The following is a 20,220-nucleotide window of genomic DNA, read 5'->3' as shown; positions in this document are numbered from 1 at the left end:
AGACAAGACTGGCTCAAAACTAAATGTGACACTGCAGCCACAAGCGTTAATGATCTAGATAGCAGCTTATATTACATGGCTGATTCCAAGCCTTGGGATTGTAGCAGGAGCCTGATCCAGAGTTTCACTCTCCGGTCCTGCACTACCTGCTTTGGCCCCTTCACTTCACTAATCCCCTTTCTCTTTGTGCTTCTGTCCCAGTGCCTCAGACAGTGAAGTGGCTTTTTTATAAATTTCCCTGTGCCTTATGGATTAGAGAGAGAGGTACTGCAGGTGGTGCCATCAACTTCCATTCGTCTGTCTGCTGGTGCCAGGAGGATAAACCAATCTAACCCCCTTCCCCACCCTCAACCCTAGGAAGCATGCCCCCTAGCAGCATTCAGATGTCCTCTGGGTTGGGTGTGTGTGAGTGCTGATACATCAGGTCTGTGTTGACTGACTTGGCGGTAATTGGCAAATTCACACAATCTAAAGCTCATTTCCTCTGCACAACCACCCCACTACCTCTCCTATACATTCTCTTAACAACTACCAGTCCTGCTGGTAATTCATTTGATACCCAGTCCCCACTGACAGCAGATTACTACTCCTTCATTTGGGAGAAAAGTCATCATGCATTGATGTCCTCTCAGTATGGAGCATCATCAGTGGACTTATCTTTCAAAGAGCTCTCATGGTTCAGGTTTGAATTGATATTTAAAACTGGTTTTAAAAACACAGCCAACATTTTCTTGTCTCAGTAACCAACACTGTTCTTTCAGACAATGATGCATTTACCTAATTTAATATTTTAAATAGTTATGTAAAGATTACATCAACCAATGGAACAAATTACTATGTGTAATGTGACAGGGGGCGCTCTTAGTGATCAACCCACAGATAATAATCATCTAACGCTGCAGTCCTGCTCTCTGCAGCATTATCAGCTCATTGTTTTGATCTTGTGACAATATTTCCATCCACAGCTGGCAGCTGTGTTCAACAAAAGCTATACACTACCTGCCCAGCAGTAATGGGCAGTCACACAAAGTATCTGCTAGCTGGTGAGCACAGAATGGGGCATTTGGCTACAGTTTAACAACCAGATATTTCCCTCAGGAGAGCAAAATAAAGACCTAAAAGTAGAGTGGACTTACATTTGCCAGGCGGCCAGAAATGTGACAATTTTTTAAATTGGTGGCTAAATATGTCTGGTTCCTAATGTCCTAAAATGGCCCAAAAAATCAGTTAATCCAAGTTTAAGGGACAATGAGGGCACCATATATGGCTAGAAGGGTAAGATGTACAATTTTTGTTGCAGGTGAAAAATACAACAGTCATTTCAGTCTACACTGTTGCTATGTTGGCAGATCCCATAATAAGTCACAAATGCTTACTTTTTTCAGATTTGGGTTTGGAGAAAAAATAAACTATGGTTAACTGTGCTGTGATAAAACTAATTATTACCCTAATTATGGTCTGTTTCTTGGCGAGGACGCTCAACTTTGTGAAGTCTCTGCGGGTTGCCTATAAACCTCACGTTGACAACAAGACTCCAAGGAGTGACTTTGCCAAACCGAGAAATAGTTTGGCAGATAACCCACCATAAATTCACAATTTGGTTTTTACAGTTTGCTTTTTGTATGGTTTAATCAAACAGGATACAACATGTTATTCAGTGAGTTTTAGCGTTGCTGAGATCTTGTTATCTTTGGGCAGAGCCAGGCTAGTTGTTCTCCCTTATTTTCAGTCTTAATACTGAGCTAAGTTAATCAGCTCCTAGTGGCTTCACCATATTTAATGGTCAGATGTAATAATGGCATCAAACTTCTCATGTAGCTCTCTGCAAGAAAGCTAATTTCATTTGCATATTTCCCAAAATGTCAGACTATTTCTTTAAGCTCTGTAAATATAATTACACACATCTGTCCAGCTGTCAGTAGCCATGTGTTGCCTTTATAAAGTGTCTCTCCTTTGGGGTAAAAAGACTTCATGTGATGTCTAGCCGTAGACTGGCCCCAGTGACTCACCGTGCCGGGCCTCCCTCTGCTCCAGCTCCTGCCTCAGTTGCTGTCGCTGCTCCTTCATCCTGGCCAGTTCCTGGCTACTCCCTGAGCTGAGGCTGTGCGACCTCTTGGCCAGAGCCTCTAGCCGGTCTTGCTCCAGGTACACCGCCTTCATCTCAGCCTTCAGCTCCTTTGCGCTGCTGAAGTCATTACCTGCACCAGTGCACCATAGGAGGACATTACTCTTACACTGCCCATTAATGAGTGCCTCAATCATTAATGACGTAATTATGTGAGGCTAATGGTGAGCAATTCAAGTAAATGAGGTAAATACAAGAATGTGAAAAAAAGTGTCTAGGCAGGGGTGTTTTGGGGTGGGGCTGAGTGGACCATTACCTGAGATGGCTGCCAGTTTGGCTTCATGAAGTGCCAAAAGCTGTGTTTCAGTCTCGCTGACTTTCCTCCTCAGGCTCCTGCCCAGCCTCTGACTCATGACCACCTGGGGAAAAGGAGGAGAAGCAGAAGCAGAGGCAGAGTCGGGGGGGGTAACTAACAAAACCTTTGCAGACACATGCATCCCATCGGATGCATAGCTCATTTCCAATTCAGCTTTCATTTTCTTTTTGACGTTCATTCTTACAAGGCCTTACAGATTCATTTCCATCCTTCTGCGCTTGCCCTGCTTTGACTACACTGCAGAGCATCAACACTGACATGTTACCTTGTCTAGAATCTTTGAACAGAAACAGAGTGCATCTCCTTTCACATGGACAGACACGTAAATGTGAAATCTCCATAAAAGATGCTATTAGAATGTCAGAGAGGAAAAAGGCCCTGAATGTCACAGCCCTGAAGGGGTTCCAGCACCTCAGCTCTGTTGTATTCACAGAGGACTTGATGGCTTCAGATACTGGAAGTCTGGACCCCATCTGCCCTCATTCTGACCTTTAATCCTCTGTTCTTTCCAATGTATTCACTTTGAGCTACAGCCAGATACAATCGCCATGATGGGCTTCTTTCTTTTGAGGAACTATTTTCATTGCTCAAAGGGATGTGGAGCCGGATTTTCTTGATGCATTTTCTTGAATTTGACACAGTTTTGTGCAGCACTTTGAAAAGACTGTCAAATAGGTTGGTATTTCTGAGGCAGAACATCTCCAGGGAGCTTTCTTTCCACAGAAATGTAGAAAACAGATTTTTCAAACAGGCTTGCATAATGTTTTTTTCATGCATTACATGAACTGGTATCTGCTCTGGAGTGTTTTTCAAACTGTAGAAATTCTGTCATTGGTTATTTAATTTCAAAATATCAGGCTATTTTTCATTTTTGAAAAAGTCAATAGAGAAAGTGAAAGTTACTTTCACAGCAGCAATCATTTTGTCACAGCAGGTGTGCCATTTTCCACATGGTGGATATCTCATTTAGGAACAAAAGCTTTCATTTCAGTTTAACAATGGACAAACTTGTGATTGTGCTTTAAGTGTCTCTTGATGGAAAACTTATTCATTTCTTTGAGGTGCAGTTGTAGCATCAACCAACCATTTGACGATGAGTTTCTAAAGAACACAGTGACAATAACAAGGTCTTTACAGAGCAACCTGTCCCCTGCTGTGCCTTTATATATTACAGCAGCACTTTTAACAGATTTCTGTTGCTCCTGACTTTTATCAGTTGCAGAAACTGCACATTGAGATCAATGAGAGGGAAAAGCAAACCCCTGAGAAGCAAGAGGAAATTCCAGAGACAAAGCAGATACAAAGTGAAGCATGCAAAGTCATTCACACGCAGGAACATGACAGTGACATGCACAGTAAAATTTGTAAATTCATTACTTTACTTATATAGTTGCGTTTTTATCATCAGAAATGCAGAAAAAATAACTAGTTGCTATTTTTTTACAATTATGTGTGCTTTTTTTCGAGGGCTTATTGAAGATAACATTTCCTGTTGCTTCCGAGTCTTAGCATACACGTATGGAGAGTTCGGTACCATGTCAAAAAGAAATAAGCACGTTGATACAGACACTGGTATTTAGTATGTGTATTTAACACTGAAACTGTCACACAACACATGCTGTCTATTTTGACTTCATTGGATACTAAAGCACACCCAGTCACTGTTGGCCCGCTGTGGGGAGGCTGAGCTGCTGGAATTAATCAGATCAGAGGAACAGTGGCTTACTTTAGCAGTAGCTTCCTTGATGGACAGATTCAATGCTTGCTCCCGCTTTTGGAGCCTGCAAAAAGAAATAAAAATGTTTCAGTGCCACAACAACAATAATGTCTTTCTTTTCTAGTGAAATCAATAGATGTTAATTAGAGAATCAAAGGTCCACCAGTTTACTTTGGCATCTACTCATCTGGCTGCTAAACACTGAATGTTTTATTTACTGTCAAGACAGTTACTGAATCTTTTATGAAGCAGCACCTCTCAAGAGCTGTCTGATGGATGAGAGCAAAGGAGTAGACACTAATTATACACTGGTAAATCGACATCCTTGCAACAAAAACTAAAAGGAAAACACTTCATATATATCCACAGATATCCACAAACAGAAAGATAGGCTCATACTCATACTGTCTAGTGGATGGGGAAAGTTGACTTAGACTGATACTCTATGCAAACATGAAAGTCTTTTTTTGTTGTTGTTGTTTTTTTAGGCCTTCTGAGTTCACATTTGGAAACAAAATCTGTAACCATCAAACTATTAATTATTGCCAGAATTGGTGATCAATAAAACAATTAGAAGAAAGGTTTTCTGTAAGTCTTGCCATGACTATTGTACTTTTGTTTTTAAATATGAAGCTCTAGCCCAGCAGGCAGTTAGCTTAGCTTAGCATGCATGAAGGAAATAAGAGGAAACAGTTATCCTGGTCCATCCTAAACTAACACATTCCCCCCAGCAGACACCTCTAGTTTACAAACTACCATGTTTTATTTGTTTAATCCAAAGTGTAATGTGCAACACAGCTTATTTACAGCTTAAATAAATGATCTCAAAATAACCTGTGACATACTGGAGTTGGCTTAGCTGCCTGAATTTCATCCTTACAACATCCTGTAAAGCAACATTCATGATAACAAAGACAGAAAACATAGATAATTTTTGATTTGCCTATTACATTTATCCATATGAACATTTCAATTAATGGTAAAGGTCATATCAGTAATCGTATTACTATTTGTAAACATACAAAGAGGACAAACCATTAAGGTCACATCATTAAGTGACAGAAGTATAAATCGATTATTACTGTAGATGGGAAGAAAGGAGCATAAAATCCATTATGCACAACACAGTCACCTTGAGACAATCCCGACCATCTCATAGCGCCACAATGTGTCTGCCCTTTACATGTTATTCAAGCTGATGTTCAGGGTGAGTCAGAGGAACATATTATGTCTATAAACATCAAATTCTTTTTCTGCAGTTCCTCTGGATAGTGTGAATGTCTTTAATCCAGTAAGAAAACACACCTCGATATGTGAGCGAGATGTCCTGTGTTATTTGGAAAGGGAAATACAACACAATCCTCATGATGACCCAGAGCATGCCAGCTGGAGATGTGCAGCTGAGTATCCAACCTGAGGTCACAATTTCAATCAGAAGCAATAATAAATGCGCTCCAGTCAGGCTGAGAATATGCTAGATATCAAATTATGCCAGTGATGGTGGGTCACGCCACCTGGAAGGCGATAAGTACAATTTACATGTCTTTCTAATGTGTGGCAAGACAGAGAGGCTTTCCACGGTGCTCCCTCACAGGCTATTAACTTCAGAGGATATGATGCAAAGTAATCATTTGCATCTGAGAAAAACCATTAAAATTCAAAGCAGGCTCAAGCAGGTGTGTGAGAAAAGGATCAAGGGCTCACAGACTGTGAGGGATAAAAAAAAAAACAGTGGTGGTTGCTTGATATATCCTCTCTGACCCTGAAAAAAGCATTCCTCATCAAGACTTACATCTTATTACATTACATTACACCCATATGGCAGATGATTCTTTCCAAAGAGGACCTATGATATAACAAGTGCATTCATAAGAACAAAAAAGCGGATTTAATCTGTGGTGGGGGGGGGGGGGGAATGTAAAAATATTTATTTTTCTTCTGTGTAGTTATTTTAAGCACAAGACAGGCTTGGTGTAATATTTATTCAAAATGCCATTTTGTGAAGCTGGGAGGCAAATATTTGTGAAATAGAAGATCTGCACTGACACATCCTCATCCAAACAAGCTAATTTAATGATAAGAGATGACGTGATGATACAGGGAAAAACATTCATGGACTGATGACTGTTGTAGTGTCACTGCCACTCAGCGGTGACTAATGGTACTGCAGGAGCTACAACTGACACCCACTGCATGAAAAGAGGTGAATGAATCCATGAAAACGTGGAACTTCAGCTTATGCTAACCTAACCTCTGCTAATGTTCAGGTTTAGCCAATCAAAGTTTGAATTCGTGACCAATAGGAAAAATCACACAAAGGTGTACATTGCTGATATGTGACGTGTGAAAATGTTTCTTTGCAGAACAACCCAGAGTGTAATTTGACATAAAAATTTTCCACATACATTTGCATATTTTCTCAACTATATTGAAACACTATGTAAAGCAGCAAGTAATACTTTACATTTTCTTGAAATTTATTTCTAAATCGGAATATAATATTTATATAAAAAATGTTTAAAACACATAAAGAGTTTGCAGCTAGTTGTCATGAAAGGTAATAAATATATAGTTTACTTGCTTTTTTGTTGCCTTTTCTTCTTTTTTTTCTAATTGCCCACTAGATCTTGTCAGATCCACCAATGTAACTTTCAAGCAAACAAATGATGTGGTGTAAGAAGAAACTGGCGGAGCATTCTGCATGTATGTGACTCTGACCTGAGCATGGAGGGGGGAGGAGAGACAGAGATCTGCATCCGGTTTTCAGAGGTGATGAGGTCCTGCAGGGTCCGGCTCATGTCTTGGAGCTGAGCCAAGGTGCAGCTTCTCAGCACAGAGCCCTCCAGCTCCTCAGCCTCCACCTGCTGCTCCTCTTGCTGGATCTGTTGCTCCAGGCATTGACTGCGGGACTTCAGCTGTGCCAGCCTCTGCTGTAGCTCTGCTATCTCCTCCTGCACAGGTTTCATTTATGATCCTGAGGTTCATTTTCAGGTTTTACTCATCAGTTTATGTTATTCTTCTGTCCTCTCTGTGTGTGTTGGACATAATGTTAATCATATGGTAACAGAGACTGGAAATGCTGATAAAATGAAATGAAATAGTAGTACTTTAATATTCCAAACAAGTACATTTAGTGCTACAGTATATTCAAGTGCATAATCTGGGACAGAAATAAACTGCACTAATTCTGCAAGTAAATTAAAATATAGAAGAATTTATCAGTATTATTCTGTAGCATTATGGGTTTCATATTATGAGTATTAATATTGAGGTCATAATTAATTCAAATTCACAATTAAGCTATTCTTAATTAAATATTACGGACAACTGAAAATTTTAGGAATTTCATTCATTTTTCATGAGTAAGGAAAGAAAATGCCCCAGCAGTACACAAAGGCAGGCACACACGTCACACAAAGTCCCAGAAATGGCAACTGGAAACTTTTATAACATAATGTGAGCTGCACTTACCTCAACCAGCCGTTTCTCTTGGAGCAGATGATCTCTTCGATGCAGCAGACCTTGCAACGAGCCAGACCGCTCCCCTGCATCAGGCTCTGTACGCTCCCTGCCACAGAAAACACACAGTCTATGGCATTTTAATGGGTTGAAGCACGACTTTCATAAACTACACTTTTCATACCTTTCATCTACATTTCATGGGTTCTTTTGGTCTTTTTTAGGAGCCGTTAACTTGACTTAACATGGATACATGTGCACAGATAACTTGGACATTAATACTTAATGTACCATGACCACTAAAGTTAGTTTAACCAGTGTTTTCTTACTCTTTCTAAAACTCATTGACATGGAGGTAAACATTTGGGAACATGGTTGCGATACAGGAAAACGCAGAAGCACAACATGGCTGCATGAGCTTTAGGTTACATTTGTACAGGATTCCCTCTGGATAGGCCCCACCTGACTTCCTTCCTGCTAAAAGAGCTATTTTTGACATCCCTCTATAACTGTTAGATTTCTACAACATTATCGCAGAGGACAGCAAATTATCATGATCATAAGACAAAGCTTATAAATGCAGCATTTAAACAGAAACATAAGGCTACTGCAATATATAAATCTGTTGTCTACGTCAAGTAAACAAAACCAAGACCAATTAAAGTCTGTCATAAAATGAGCTCTAAAACAAAGTAGGGAATCTGTTTGTTTTTTCTCTTTTAAAGTTTCACTTAACATCAATTTAAATATCAGTAGTAGAAGACGTTCTTCTTACTTTAGTAAAAAGTAGCAATACCTTAGTGTAGAAACAAAAGTTAGCATCAAAAATTTAACTTAGGTGAAGGTACTAATATCACAATATATTTGCCAAAATATCAAAAGAAAAAGTTTTCATTATGCAGAAAGGTCCACCTCAGAATAATCTATATGAGATTATTTAATTATAGATTATTGGTGGATTAAACTGAATAGCGATTATTCAGAAAACTAATTAGTTGAGCAAAAGAAAATTAACTGGCAACTATTTTGATAACTGATTAATTATTTAAGTCATTTTTCAGTCAGATTGGAGCATTTACTGATTTTATTTGTGATATCTGAGAGCAAACTGGGTATCTATAGGTTATGGGATGGATAATGAATGGGTCAATGTTTTTTTAATTATTATCTCATTTTAGTGGCAAAACATATAATCAATTAATTAAGAAAAAAAGGAAAATACCTGTTTAAATGTTTCAACTGATAAAAGTGGATCTAATTTTAATTATTTTATGTACTACAAGGAAACTTGTGAATTTCCTGCATGGGTTTACTGTCATAAAGTCTCATCTTAAACCATCTTAAACTATGATAATACATCATAATTTATTTCTTAATTATATTTGGTTTTATTAATAAGAATCTACAAAGTAACAAGTCACTAAATATAACTAATGAATGTAGAAGCGTAGCTGAGTAACACATTTCCCTCTGAAGTGTAGCGGAGTAGAAATATACAGTAGCAGGAAAAGGAAATGCTCAACTAAAATAGAAGTACAGTTGCAGTACTTGAGAAAGTATTACTTTCCACCACTGTTAAATATTAATCTCAAGTGTGTTCATATGAAGTAACATTATACTTCAACATCAAAGCAATAGCTTAAGATTATTGTGATGTAAATTTTGATTAAAAAAACTTTTCTAGATCATGAATCAAAGCATGATCTTCTGTTGTTCTGGGTGTGACCAGTGTGAGTTGTCTATACACCGATAATGGGATTTTGTTTGCTCTTGTTGTGTAAGTGACCTGCGCTGACTGCAGTCCGCCTTCTGGAGGGCGCTGTGCACCACCTGTCTGAGCCGCTCAAGGAACTGAGCCACGCTGGGCTGTCTGGAGGGTAAACCCAGCAGCAGAGCTCCTCGCTCCCTGCACAGCTCCTCCAGCTTTTTCCCAAAACGCTCAGCTGAAAACACACATACGCACACAAATCAGTTTTAAGTTTTAATCAGGTTTAAGTCAGAAAGTTGATGTAGAGACTTAGGATCTCCATGCAGGTAGTGCTGTGTTATGACTATACAAAAACAAGATTACAAATTATCCTTGAACTAAAAGGCACTTAAAGAGGGCAAGCCTTTGTCAAAACTGAACTGCCTCTGTGGGTTTATGGTTGAAAAGCTGTTCTTAAGCTTTTTAGTTATCCTGCTGACAGCAAAAAAAAGAAAATGAAATTAGCATGGGTGGGAAAGGATGTTTAAAATGTCAGAAAGAAGCACGTGATGCACAATATCAAAAGGCAAACAGAAAACCTGCAAAGACACACTGACTCAAATAATCGCTGAACCTAAAAAGTTCCAGGTCTACAGGACACTGACAACAGATGTTGGTATTTATTTCATAAACAAAGTCCAAGAAATGGGTCAGAAAACAGACGTCTTCTGAAAATAAACTTTCCTCGGGTCAGCTAAAAGAAATATTCAGGTCAAACAGTGACTTAAAAGAATGCAGTTTCTTCTGCACAGATTCAAAGTAGAGTCCAAGTTCAAAGTGTTACACAAAACACAAAGAAACACAAAATAGGAGAAGCAAGATCATACAGACGCTGTTCAACCTTTCAGTTTATTACAAACTCAACTGTGATACTAATCATGAAACCCAGAAAATAATTGTATTATTTGTACTAATCCTCTAGGAATAGACACCACATAGACATAAGTCAGTACTGAAATGCAATAAAGGCACCTGGGTGACTTGTCCTAGCCTCTCTCATCTAAAAGACAGAAGTCAGACTGATAAAAGTCTGAATCTTGATTGAACAATCTGTGAAACCTTGATATAAATGATTCCAAAGGACAAGATGTCACAGAGTTACTATATGTTGTCACTTATTGTTCCCTTCTCACTATAGGAATTTAGTATAAAATATGTTTTTCATTAGGAGTGAAATAATAGTTTTGAAAAACTTCATTTATTTAAAAAAAGGATATAAACACATGTCAGAAATTCAAATATGTTTCACAAAAAGTGTCTCAGCAGGCAAAGATGAAATGACCTCTTTATTAAAGCAAAGGCTCGGGTGAACGTCTTAGCTTACCTGCATCATAGTCATCATCCAAAATGGCCTTCTGCTGGAGTCTCTGCAGCTTCAACATCATGGACTCAATCTGAGAGGGAGACACAGTAGACAGAAGTCCAGACCAGATTACCCAGCAATCCAGAGGGCAATGCTCTTTAAACAGTCACCACACACCCCACCCCCAACCCCAAAAAAAGTGAGTGAGTGCAATGACCGCCATTTCACACTGATACCGGGTCAGTAAGTTGAGGATATGAAGTTTAAAACCTCAACATCATTTTAAAGCATTACCATTCAGGCTGTATCTAATCAGTTGTATGCTAGAACTCAGTCTTGACTCTGAATCTATGTCTTGGAACAGTTTTAAAGGCCTGCACCTCATCCTTTCATCAGAACTCACTCATTAACTCACCTTAGTGTGGGTGCGGTTGCTTTGGAGGCAGTCTTGCAGCACACCCTCATACTTCTTCACCAGGCTGTCCCAGCCTTGGTCAGAGGTTAGCGTGGCACTCTCGTAGCCAGAGGTGACAGAGGAGGTGGAGGCACTGTCTGAGTCCACAGACAGGGAGGAGGTGATCTCTACGTCCACATACCGGGAGTCAGAGTCAGGCAGGCCGGACATAGCCTCCGTGCCACCCCACTGACATTCCTGCCAAAACAGATTCTCTCTCTCTGCCTGGCTGCCTGGAGCAGAGGACGGTGATGATTGGATGGGATTTGAATGTTTTGAGGCATTGATGAGTAAGGTTGCTGGTTTTGTTTGAGGTGAACTGGGGACTTTACTTGACTGATTTAGTGGTTCTGGTTCTCGGACAGGCATAGCAGTGGTGGAGTCTGTTCTCTGGCTGGTGTTGAGTGACTGTTGAATGAAACTGAAGCTGGAATTGAAGGAGTCCTGTGAGGAGGACTGTAGTGCTGGACTTGGGTTTAACCTGAATTTGGTCTGCAGCAGTGAGGACTGATCCCAAAGGCTGGATGCACCATTAATGGCACAGCAGTCCAGAGGACAGTTCACAGGACTCGTCCAGGAGCTACATGTGGATTTATCAGGCTGTTGCTGATTCATTAAGGACACTCTGACAGCAGGTGTTAGACTCCTCCCCTGAGAACTGGATGCATCAGTGATGTCACTGGGATGTCTTGATTTGTCATTTCTAATGCGAGACATCCTCCCTTCTTCCTCCTCCTCCTCCTGCTCCTGTCCATAAGTCCTGCTCTGTAGCCTGGACTGCTCTCCTCTCATGTACCCTGGTCTTCGGTGGAGCCTCTTATGACCAGAGCTGCCAGATGTCCCTGATGCTCTGCCACCTGTTGTAGCAGAGATTAATCATTAAGATGGGCAACATGGGCATGAGGAAGATAAAAGGTGAGCTCATAGTACTGGCAGATTAACTGTGCAATCATGAGCTACATCAGGCATGTCATGCTAAATGTGCCAATTACATAAGAATGTGAAACACCACTGTGCACATCGTTAATACTTTCAGTGTAATGTAACCAAATCTAAATAAATTCCACCCAGCCGGAGCCCTCTGCCATTAAAGCCAGTGTCGCTAACTGACTGAAAACAACTCAGGCAGCTGTGTGACATTTCCCAGGGTTCTGCTCCAGCTGTTGGGAAATACCAAAGCAGCACAGTCATTTTGAGTTAAGACACACCTCTCAGTGGAGGACTGGCCTACTTAAACAATATTACCAGAATTTACATTTGAATTTGCTTGTCTTGGAAAACACAGCCATAGTACCCTTGACTGGTTCTCAAACTGGGTCATACTGTGGGCGTACAGGCCTTGGAGGGGTGTAGTGAATGTGGCGAACATGAATGTTCTAATCAACCTATACAGTCCTGATCACCCAACAACAGTGGAAGCAAAGCTGGGTGAGTCGTATTGATGTTGGAACAGTAAATTGACAAAACAACCCTGCATGCTAGTTAAGTTATCAAGATTTATTCAGACAATAACAAGCTCAATTTTTATGGCAGTGCTGCCACATGGTTAAAGGTTGGACAAACCTTTAACAGGGAAGAACAAATAAATGTGAATCAAGTGAACACTTCACACACAATCAATACAATTAAACATAGTGGGAGAGTCTTTATCTTTTGTGTCTAAAAACTTTAGCAGCTTGAGAACAGTTTGATTTGCTTTTGTCACTTGCACAGTCAAAACTCATGTGAAAGTGTTTTAATACTGTTAATGGATGCTGATATTTTATTGTTTTACACAGGGATGGCGTGCTTGAATTTTTTTTATCTTTTAAAGGTGGGGATAATAGAAAAAGTTTGAAAACTGCCCTATTGATAGACAAGCAATAAGCAGTGATCACATCAGAATAAACAGCATTTAGCCTTAAAGTGGAGCAGGATGATAAAGACCGATTTGTGTTCAGACACCTGCTGCAGCTTCACATGATTACTACATATAATGTGTAGGATTCAGAAAAGGAGGCAGGCTGAAATGTGTGGAATCAAGAGCCCCTTTGTATACAGCTGCTTCCTCTCTCACTTCTGGATCTCAAGTTTCTCATCCAACTCTCTCACACACAGGGACACAGTGACACCTTTGTACTGAAAACAGTGCAAGCAGTCATTGTAAAATCCTGTTAGACACTTAAAAGCCTAACAACACATCTAGTTTTACATACAAATCCAAGCACATATATAAGAACAAAATACTGCACTACTGTGAGTTCTAGTATCAAATTTGTACTAATGCTATATTTGCATAATACACACAGTCTTCACTTCTGTATTTGTGGCTATACACTGAAAAAAAAGGATTTGTTGGATTTACTTGATTGTAATGTGTACATCGGTCCCACACAATGATAATGTGTAAAACCAACATAATTTTCTTTAGGGGTTAACTTGTTTGAATTATGTTAACAGAGGAAATATGAATGAACTGCGTTGCATATACTAGCATAATTTGTGTAAATCCAAAGACCCAGTGAGTCCTTTTTTTCAGTATATGCCAAAACAGGAGTGCGGGGCATCAAACAAACCCTGACCAGCACAAAGCAAGTACAGCTCATTGCTTAACGCCCCATGATCTCCCCATGAGTATGTCACTCCTAAACTATCCCATGTGACTGCAGAAAAGACAGCAGATAAAGGAGAGTTGGGATGTTAGATGTGTGTAGAGCAGAGGACAGTCTTCAGTAAGAGCCTCCTGTCCTTGGGGACCACCACAATAAAGTTACAGTTACATATACTGTAGCTCCATTAGTGTTTCTTTGCAGGCATAGCCACTCTTGCACAACCAATTTAAGAAACCCAACACTCTCCATAGGCACCAAATACAATTACGATCATCCACCATCTGGTGTGGACACGATATAATATAGAGCCCACACCCCAGAAAGAGAAAGGAGAAGAGCTTATTGACAGAGAGTGTTACTCTATCCTCACCATGCTTCAATTACACAATGATGTCTCTTCTCAGTGAAGGGGAAGGAAATGCCTCAGGGTCTATTCTCTCTCTCTGTGTGTGTGTGTGTGTGTGTGTGTGTGTGTGTGTGTGTGTGTGTGTGTGTGTGTGTGGTATCCTTTTTTGTTTCTATTGCAACACAAAATAAAACATTTACAGGACAAAGGACATAACATAGTAAATTAGACAACAGACATTAATAAAGGAGACAAAGGGATTATTAAATTAAGTTATTGAGTTGTGCATGTGAAAGTGTGGAGTGTGGGTGTATCCAACTCTGTGCAGACTGATATTCAGTACTTAGTGACAAAAATCATGTAAAGTAATGTAAATGTAAAGGAAAGAAAATACAGTTGGTAGAAAATGGATGACTTTGAAAAAATGAAATTTTTAAAAAATTGCGAGTAATTGCAACAGCCAAAAGTAGAGTAGTAGTACATGTAAATAAAACAATTGCAAATAAAAAGAATATTTCAAAATGCCGGTGGTAATGGTGGAGTTTATTGTAATTATCTTATATGCTTATAATTTGAATTAATGCTGAGTAGTTTGTGAATTTTTCACCAGTGTTCAATAATTTTTTATGGTTATACTGTATTTAATTTTATTGATCTGATTTTGAAATGTATTAGCTAAGTTTGGGTCACAAGAAGAAGTAATGGCACTATTTTCAATTTCTTGGTTTTCTGCATAAACTGGTCATTAAATGTGATTTGATTTTCACCAAAGTCACAAATACACTGTATCAACAAACACAATATTTCTATGCTAATAAAACATATGCCATAGGTATGTAATTTAGGTGACTTGTTTGCATTAACTGAATCTTTGTGCTGCAACAGGTTGACAAATTCAACTAAAACAAATAGAATAAATCCTAAATCACCTGCTGGTCCAGCTTAAAAAAGACATGTTTCTTGTTGTAGCTGCCAAGAGTTTCCTCTGACAACACTGTCTTGTCTACTGATTTCTCCAGTGGCATAAACTGGCACAATATACATTTATAAAACATTATAGGGTTTGTGTGTCTGAGATCAGCACTCTCAGACACACAAACACATATAAGCAGATCTGTGTGTCAGCCACCTCCTGAGAAGCAGCCCCGAATGGCAGATGCGCAACACTTCACTTGTGACTAACCACAGTGTCAGAAATAGGGAAATGAAAATAAATCATGAATCATTTTTGACCATAATAATGACAAATGATGACGTGACAGAGAAATGAATCTATCTATCTATCTATCTATCTATCTATCTATCTATCTATCTATCTGTCTATCTATCTATCTATCATAATCCTATACTGTTTGACAAGGAACTATATTATATAAATATATTGTATGGCATTCTAGGATTGTTTTGTGAAACTTTTAAAAGAAAACAGCTCTGCACTTCCTGTGTGCTCACATGAGGATCATAAATCAGCTGAAAATGGTGGAGGTACAGTAGTGTAAGTTGTGAAGTTATTACTATTTCCTTACAAAAACATTTCAGCATGTCATATTTCAAACATGGATTAATTGAAGTTATTAAAAATGTTTTTGAATGTCAAAAAAGTGAAAACATTTCATATTTAAGTTTAAAAAAGATATGAACTACTCCACAAATAACCACTTTTAGAAACTGATGTGTATCTAAAATGCTGGTCACATTAGCAGCTGCCACATGTTCTATAAAGTAGGGTCTATAAAGTAGCTGTATCTACATTATATATCATGACATCAACCTTGTGCCACATCTCCTGACTTTTTATTGTCTCAGTTAAGTTTATTTCTGAGGCAGCCACTTAGTTAAACGTGTATTCTTACATGTACAGAGGATAGGGCGAGTCGGCTTACAGGCATGTTGTCTGAACAGACAGACAGCTGTGAAATATGCAAGTTAATTGTGCTAGATAAACATGTTCTACATTTTCCAAGCATTTCCCAGTATTTAGTGGCTCGCAGTTTATCAACTACAATCATACAACAAATAGGCTGAGTGGTAGGGAGCATTTATCTGAAGGGCAGGAGACTTTATAGACTAGCAGACACTGAGAGTGAATGACTATGTGGAGCAGCAGCTGAATGAATAAAAAAAAACCCTTCTCTAAACTTGCTCTGAAAAAAAAAACCTTCTCTAAACTTGCTCTGGGTGAGTTTGCATCGTTAATGTGAACAAACAGAAGTGAATAATTTTAAAATGTTTTAAAAACGACTCTACCTTCCGTGACTTCGCTGTGGTGAAACTGAGATTTTCTGTGACATTCCAGTCCCATCAGTCCAGCAAACATCTTTCCAATACAAAGCAGTTTGTATTCAGAAGTCAAATAATGTCAGATCCAGGTCCTGGACTACATGGAGTTACATCACCCACGTTTAGAAGAAGCGGAGCCAGCCAATGGGACTGAGCTCATTTCCGTTGTGGAAAAGTGAGTCCTGGCTGTTATTTTTCCCACCACTTTGGAACAGCGTGTGACACCGGCTTTTACACGAGCTGCTTTGTCCATAATAAACATTTCCTGATGACATAAGTATTGATTCTTATGGCCTACATGAGATTCTTAGATTAGATATCTCCTCAGCAGCAAAAAAGTGGGTAGCCTACAGTTACGCACGAAGAAACAGTCTGGAGATAGAAGCTGGTATTCCTGTCATGTTTAGATTTTTTGTCCGAGAAAAACTGGAAAAACATCCGATGCTGGTGTGTGATTGCCGAAGTAATAGCCCATGTAAATCTGTCTTATTGTTATGTTGATCAGCAGTCCCCGTTATTCGCTGCGCCCCTGCGTCTTGCGTCGTGTCGGAGCAACATGAGGAGCTCCTACGTGTTCAGGAATGTGACGCCTCCAGACCGCCTCATAGACACAGCAGGCAGCTGATGAACGCTGCTGCTGTTTTGTATTTGTGCTTTATTTTAGCGCCATCGTGATTTCCGTGCCGCTGATGTAGGAGAAAAGAAAAGGGAACATATGGAAAACGCATGTTAACTCCATTAAACCCACAAAACATGATTACAAGTTCAAAGAAAAGAAAGAAAATATAACATTTTATTATTGTAGTATAAGTGTAGTGTATAAAACTTTTATGTTTAGATCATTTATGGTGCTTTCATATTTGAATAAAACCAACCTTACTCTCAGAAAATATCCAAACTGGCTAAAAGTTGTAATTACATTATAGTGTAACAATAAAAAGTGGTTAATATTTCTGTTGTTTTTGTTTGTTTGTTTTCTTGTGACACATGTTAAAATTTATTTTTATTGATGTTAAGATTAGTTTTTATTATTCTAAATTAAAATAGGCTACATGCAACTGCACTGTATGCTATAGGATATGTTGTTAGACAGTCTGAGTATATTACAGTCAATTAAAATAGGTTTAAATAATTGTGTGGAACAAACTGCCTGCTATTTTAGTCTTTCTTACGCAACTAAAAGTGCTCCTTTGTTTATGCAGTGAGGGAATGCATGAGAAGAAAAACCCCACATAGAGCAGAGTCTTTTATCCTCCTCCCCATGCATCTAAAAGCTCCATTCACTCAGCTTGGCTGGCTCATGGGCAGGACCCACTGATAAAAAGCTCACAGTGCAGTTCTCGCTAGTTAGACTACACTCTGAAGGAAGGCAAATTGGATGAAATCCATTGCCTTGCATGCACTATAGAAATAAATTGCCTGCCCAGTATTTGACATTAGAGGTAGATCTGCCTGGGACTCAACAACTCATGACCACAACTCATATAGGACTGCGCAGAGCTGCAAGAGAGAAACAAACCCTGTAAGGAAGCATTGATAACACTGCAAGCCTCACCTTGTGTTTTAGGTTTTGCCCATTCTGCCTCTCTCTACTACTACTCTCCTGTTCCCAGGAGTTGTTTTGGTCGAGCACAACAGACGAAGCACAGGTGTAACTAATACCATTACTGAGGGCTCCAGTGCATTTAGGTGTCATACCAGTGAACCAGGGTCTATCCTGGAAGTGAAACACTTAAATTAAATGCAGCCTGTAATAATGTCATTAATTACACGGGCGATTCTTCTACTGTCACACATCTAAACATCTTTTGTGTCTGTTCATGTGTAACTCCAGTGCAAAAGTGCATTGAAAACATTGGGTGGACTAGGAGAGTTTCATGGGGATGAATGTGCCACCTCATCAGTTTCCTCCTCTTCTGTTACTAAATATGTTGGTAGAGCTGTATTCTGCTTTCTCCAGTAGATGTCAGGCTTTACACACATTAGGCCTGGGGTTTGGTTCCACACACTCCTGTCATTTAGCTCCTTTAAGAAATGATGGTTGTCTTTAGAAGTTTATGCAAGTCATCTGGCTAAACTTGTTTTATTCATAGTAGGTTCAGATTGTTGTTTATGCACAGAAGACATTATTTGCTATAAATAAATATTTAAATGAGAATAAAAGTGTCTCTGTGTTCTTTTGGTTGTAATGATATGATTGCCATATGTTCATATTGCCACCTCAATTGCTCTAAATTGACTGTTTATTCTATGTATAGGTGCGTGTCTGTCACTTGCTTGAGGAAGAGACGGCACCAGGATGCACTATGGGAAGAAGGCAAGCTGGCAGAGGCAGTGTGATGCTCTGGGCAAGGTTCTGCTGGGAAAGCTTGGCTCCTGCCATTCATGTGGATATTACTTTGACTTACTGAAACGTTGCAGACCAAGTCCACCCCTTCATGGCAGTGGTATTCCCTAGTAGCATGGGCCTCTTTCAGCAGAATAATGGTCCTGCAACACTGCAAAAATGGTCCAGGAATGGTTTGAGGAGCACAGTGAGTTCAAGATGCTGACTTGGCCTCCAAATTCACCAGATCTCTTTCCAGTCAAGCAAATGTGGGATGTGCTGGACAAACAAGACTGATCCGTGAGGGTCCCACCTCGCAGCTTACAGGACTTAAAAGGATCTGCTTCTGATGTCTTGGTGCCAGATACCAGAGGACACCTACAGAGGTCTGTGGAGCTTGTGCCTCAGTGGGTCAGAGCTGTTTTGGTGGTGAAACGGAGACCTACACAATTTTAGGCAGGTGGTCATAATGTTATGGTTGATCAGTGTATATACATAGGGTGTGTGTAGCATATACTGTATGTATATAACATTAAATACACTAAGCAGAATACAAAGCAGCAAAGCCACTTGTCTTTCTTCCTCTCAGACTCCCTCAGTTCACCAGCTCTTCAAAAACTAAGCAAATAACAGGAAATTCATGTACAAAAGCCAGAAAATACAGATGGAAAGGCCTTTAATAAAAGACTGATTATAAATTGCTGCATTGCCTTTCATTAAACTCCGACCATGTGACATTTTATGGCCAAGAAGATACGGTGAGTTGGATACATGCACAACTATTAGACAACATACTGGATACCTTCCATTTGTCAAGGATGACCTTCTTCCTACATCTCGCTATGCCACCCTCAGAGACGAGCATGTGCAGCCCTCTAAGTACAACAGCTGCTGTTCAGGACAGAAACTGAAACCCTACAGAGGCAGTGTTGTTGTGATATGAATAATCAGTAATAAAGTTACGTGTTTAATCCGACAACAAAATCAAGTTTCCCTAAAGATGAATACAGTGTTGTTGTGATATGAATAATCAGTCATAAAGTTACGTGTTTAATCCGACAATACAATCAAGTTTCCCTAAAGATGAATAAGAACTTCTGTTACTGATTACAGAATATGCAGATATTAATCACTGGCCATCTAAGAGCACAGCAGGAGTGTTTCTCACTGCTCGACACATTATGTATGGTAATAACTGACTATCAGGTGATGAGAACACAGCAGGAGGTCAGGTCTCTTCCAGGAACATTTGTTAGTGTGCGCCAAACCTTATTTTGAATTGACGTCATTGCAGCATGGTGAGAATTGTTTAGAGGGTAGAACGAGGCAGCAAAGGGTTGTTTCTGTGTGTGTGTGTGCCAGTGGGCCTGCCAGAGAATAGGCATGTACAGTTTATAAAAGTCACATGTTCCTCCTTCAAACAGTATGCAGTGAGTTCAGGCAGGCAATGAATCTACCTTACATTATCTGTGTGTGGTAGAGACGGGGGAGGGCAAAGAGAGATGAATAAAATAAACACACATTATCAAAGCAGAGTAGACCGGGAGAGCATGGCA

At 39.5% G+C, this 20,220-nt stretch overlaps 1 protein-coding gene across 7 annotated transcripts in view; it reads right to left on the bottom strand.

Moving 5' to 3' along the window:
• Nucleotides 1–16,898, bottom strand: part of disc1 (DISC1 scaffold protein) — a 40,902-nt gene extending 24,004 nt beyond the window's left edge. For 6 of the 7 annotated variants that reach the window (XR_002274981.1, XR_002274980.1, XM_020600288.1 and 3 more), the window contains exons 1-9: nt 16,306–16,898; nt 11,083–11,978; nt 10,689–10,758; nt 9,404–9,560; nt 7,630–7,726; nt 6,877–7,109; nt 4,168–4,222; nt 2,382–2,484; nt 2,010–2,198 (exon numbers count right to left, since the gene is read on the bottom strand). Coding sequence is in view for 5 of the 7 variants with exons in the window: in XM_020600288.1 (XP_020455944.1) it covers nt 2,010–2,198; nt 2,382–2,484; nt 4,168–4,222; nt 6,877–7,109; nt 7,630–7,726; nt 9,404–9,560; nt 10,689–10,758; nt 11,083–11,978; nt 16,306–16,375 (1,870 nt within the window). In the remaining 2 variants the exon portion in view is untranslated. The remainder of the gene's footprint in view (nt 1–2,009; nt 2,199–2,381; nt 2,485–4,167; nt 4,223–6,876; nt 7,110–7,629; nt 7,727–9,403; nt 9,561–10,688; nt 10,759–11,082; nt 11,979–16,305) is intronic. The other variant, XM_020600295.1, reaches the window with a different exon arrangement.
• Between the last annotated feature and the right edge of the window lie 3,322 nt (nt 16,899–20,220).

This window comes from Monopterus albus, unplaced genomic scaffold (assembly GCF_001952655.1).
Source record: "Monopterus albus unplaced genomic scaffold, M_albus_1.0 scaffold3.1, whole genome shotgun sequence".
In the NCBI taxonomy this organism is placed as follows: Eukaryota; Metazoa; Chordata; class Actinopteri; order Synbranchiformes; family Synbranchidae; genus Monopterus; species Monopterus albus.
Note: the sequence above shows the minus strand (reverse complement) of the source record. Positions and strands in the feature narration are given on the sequence as shown.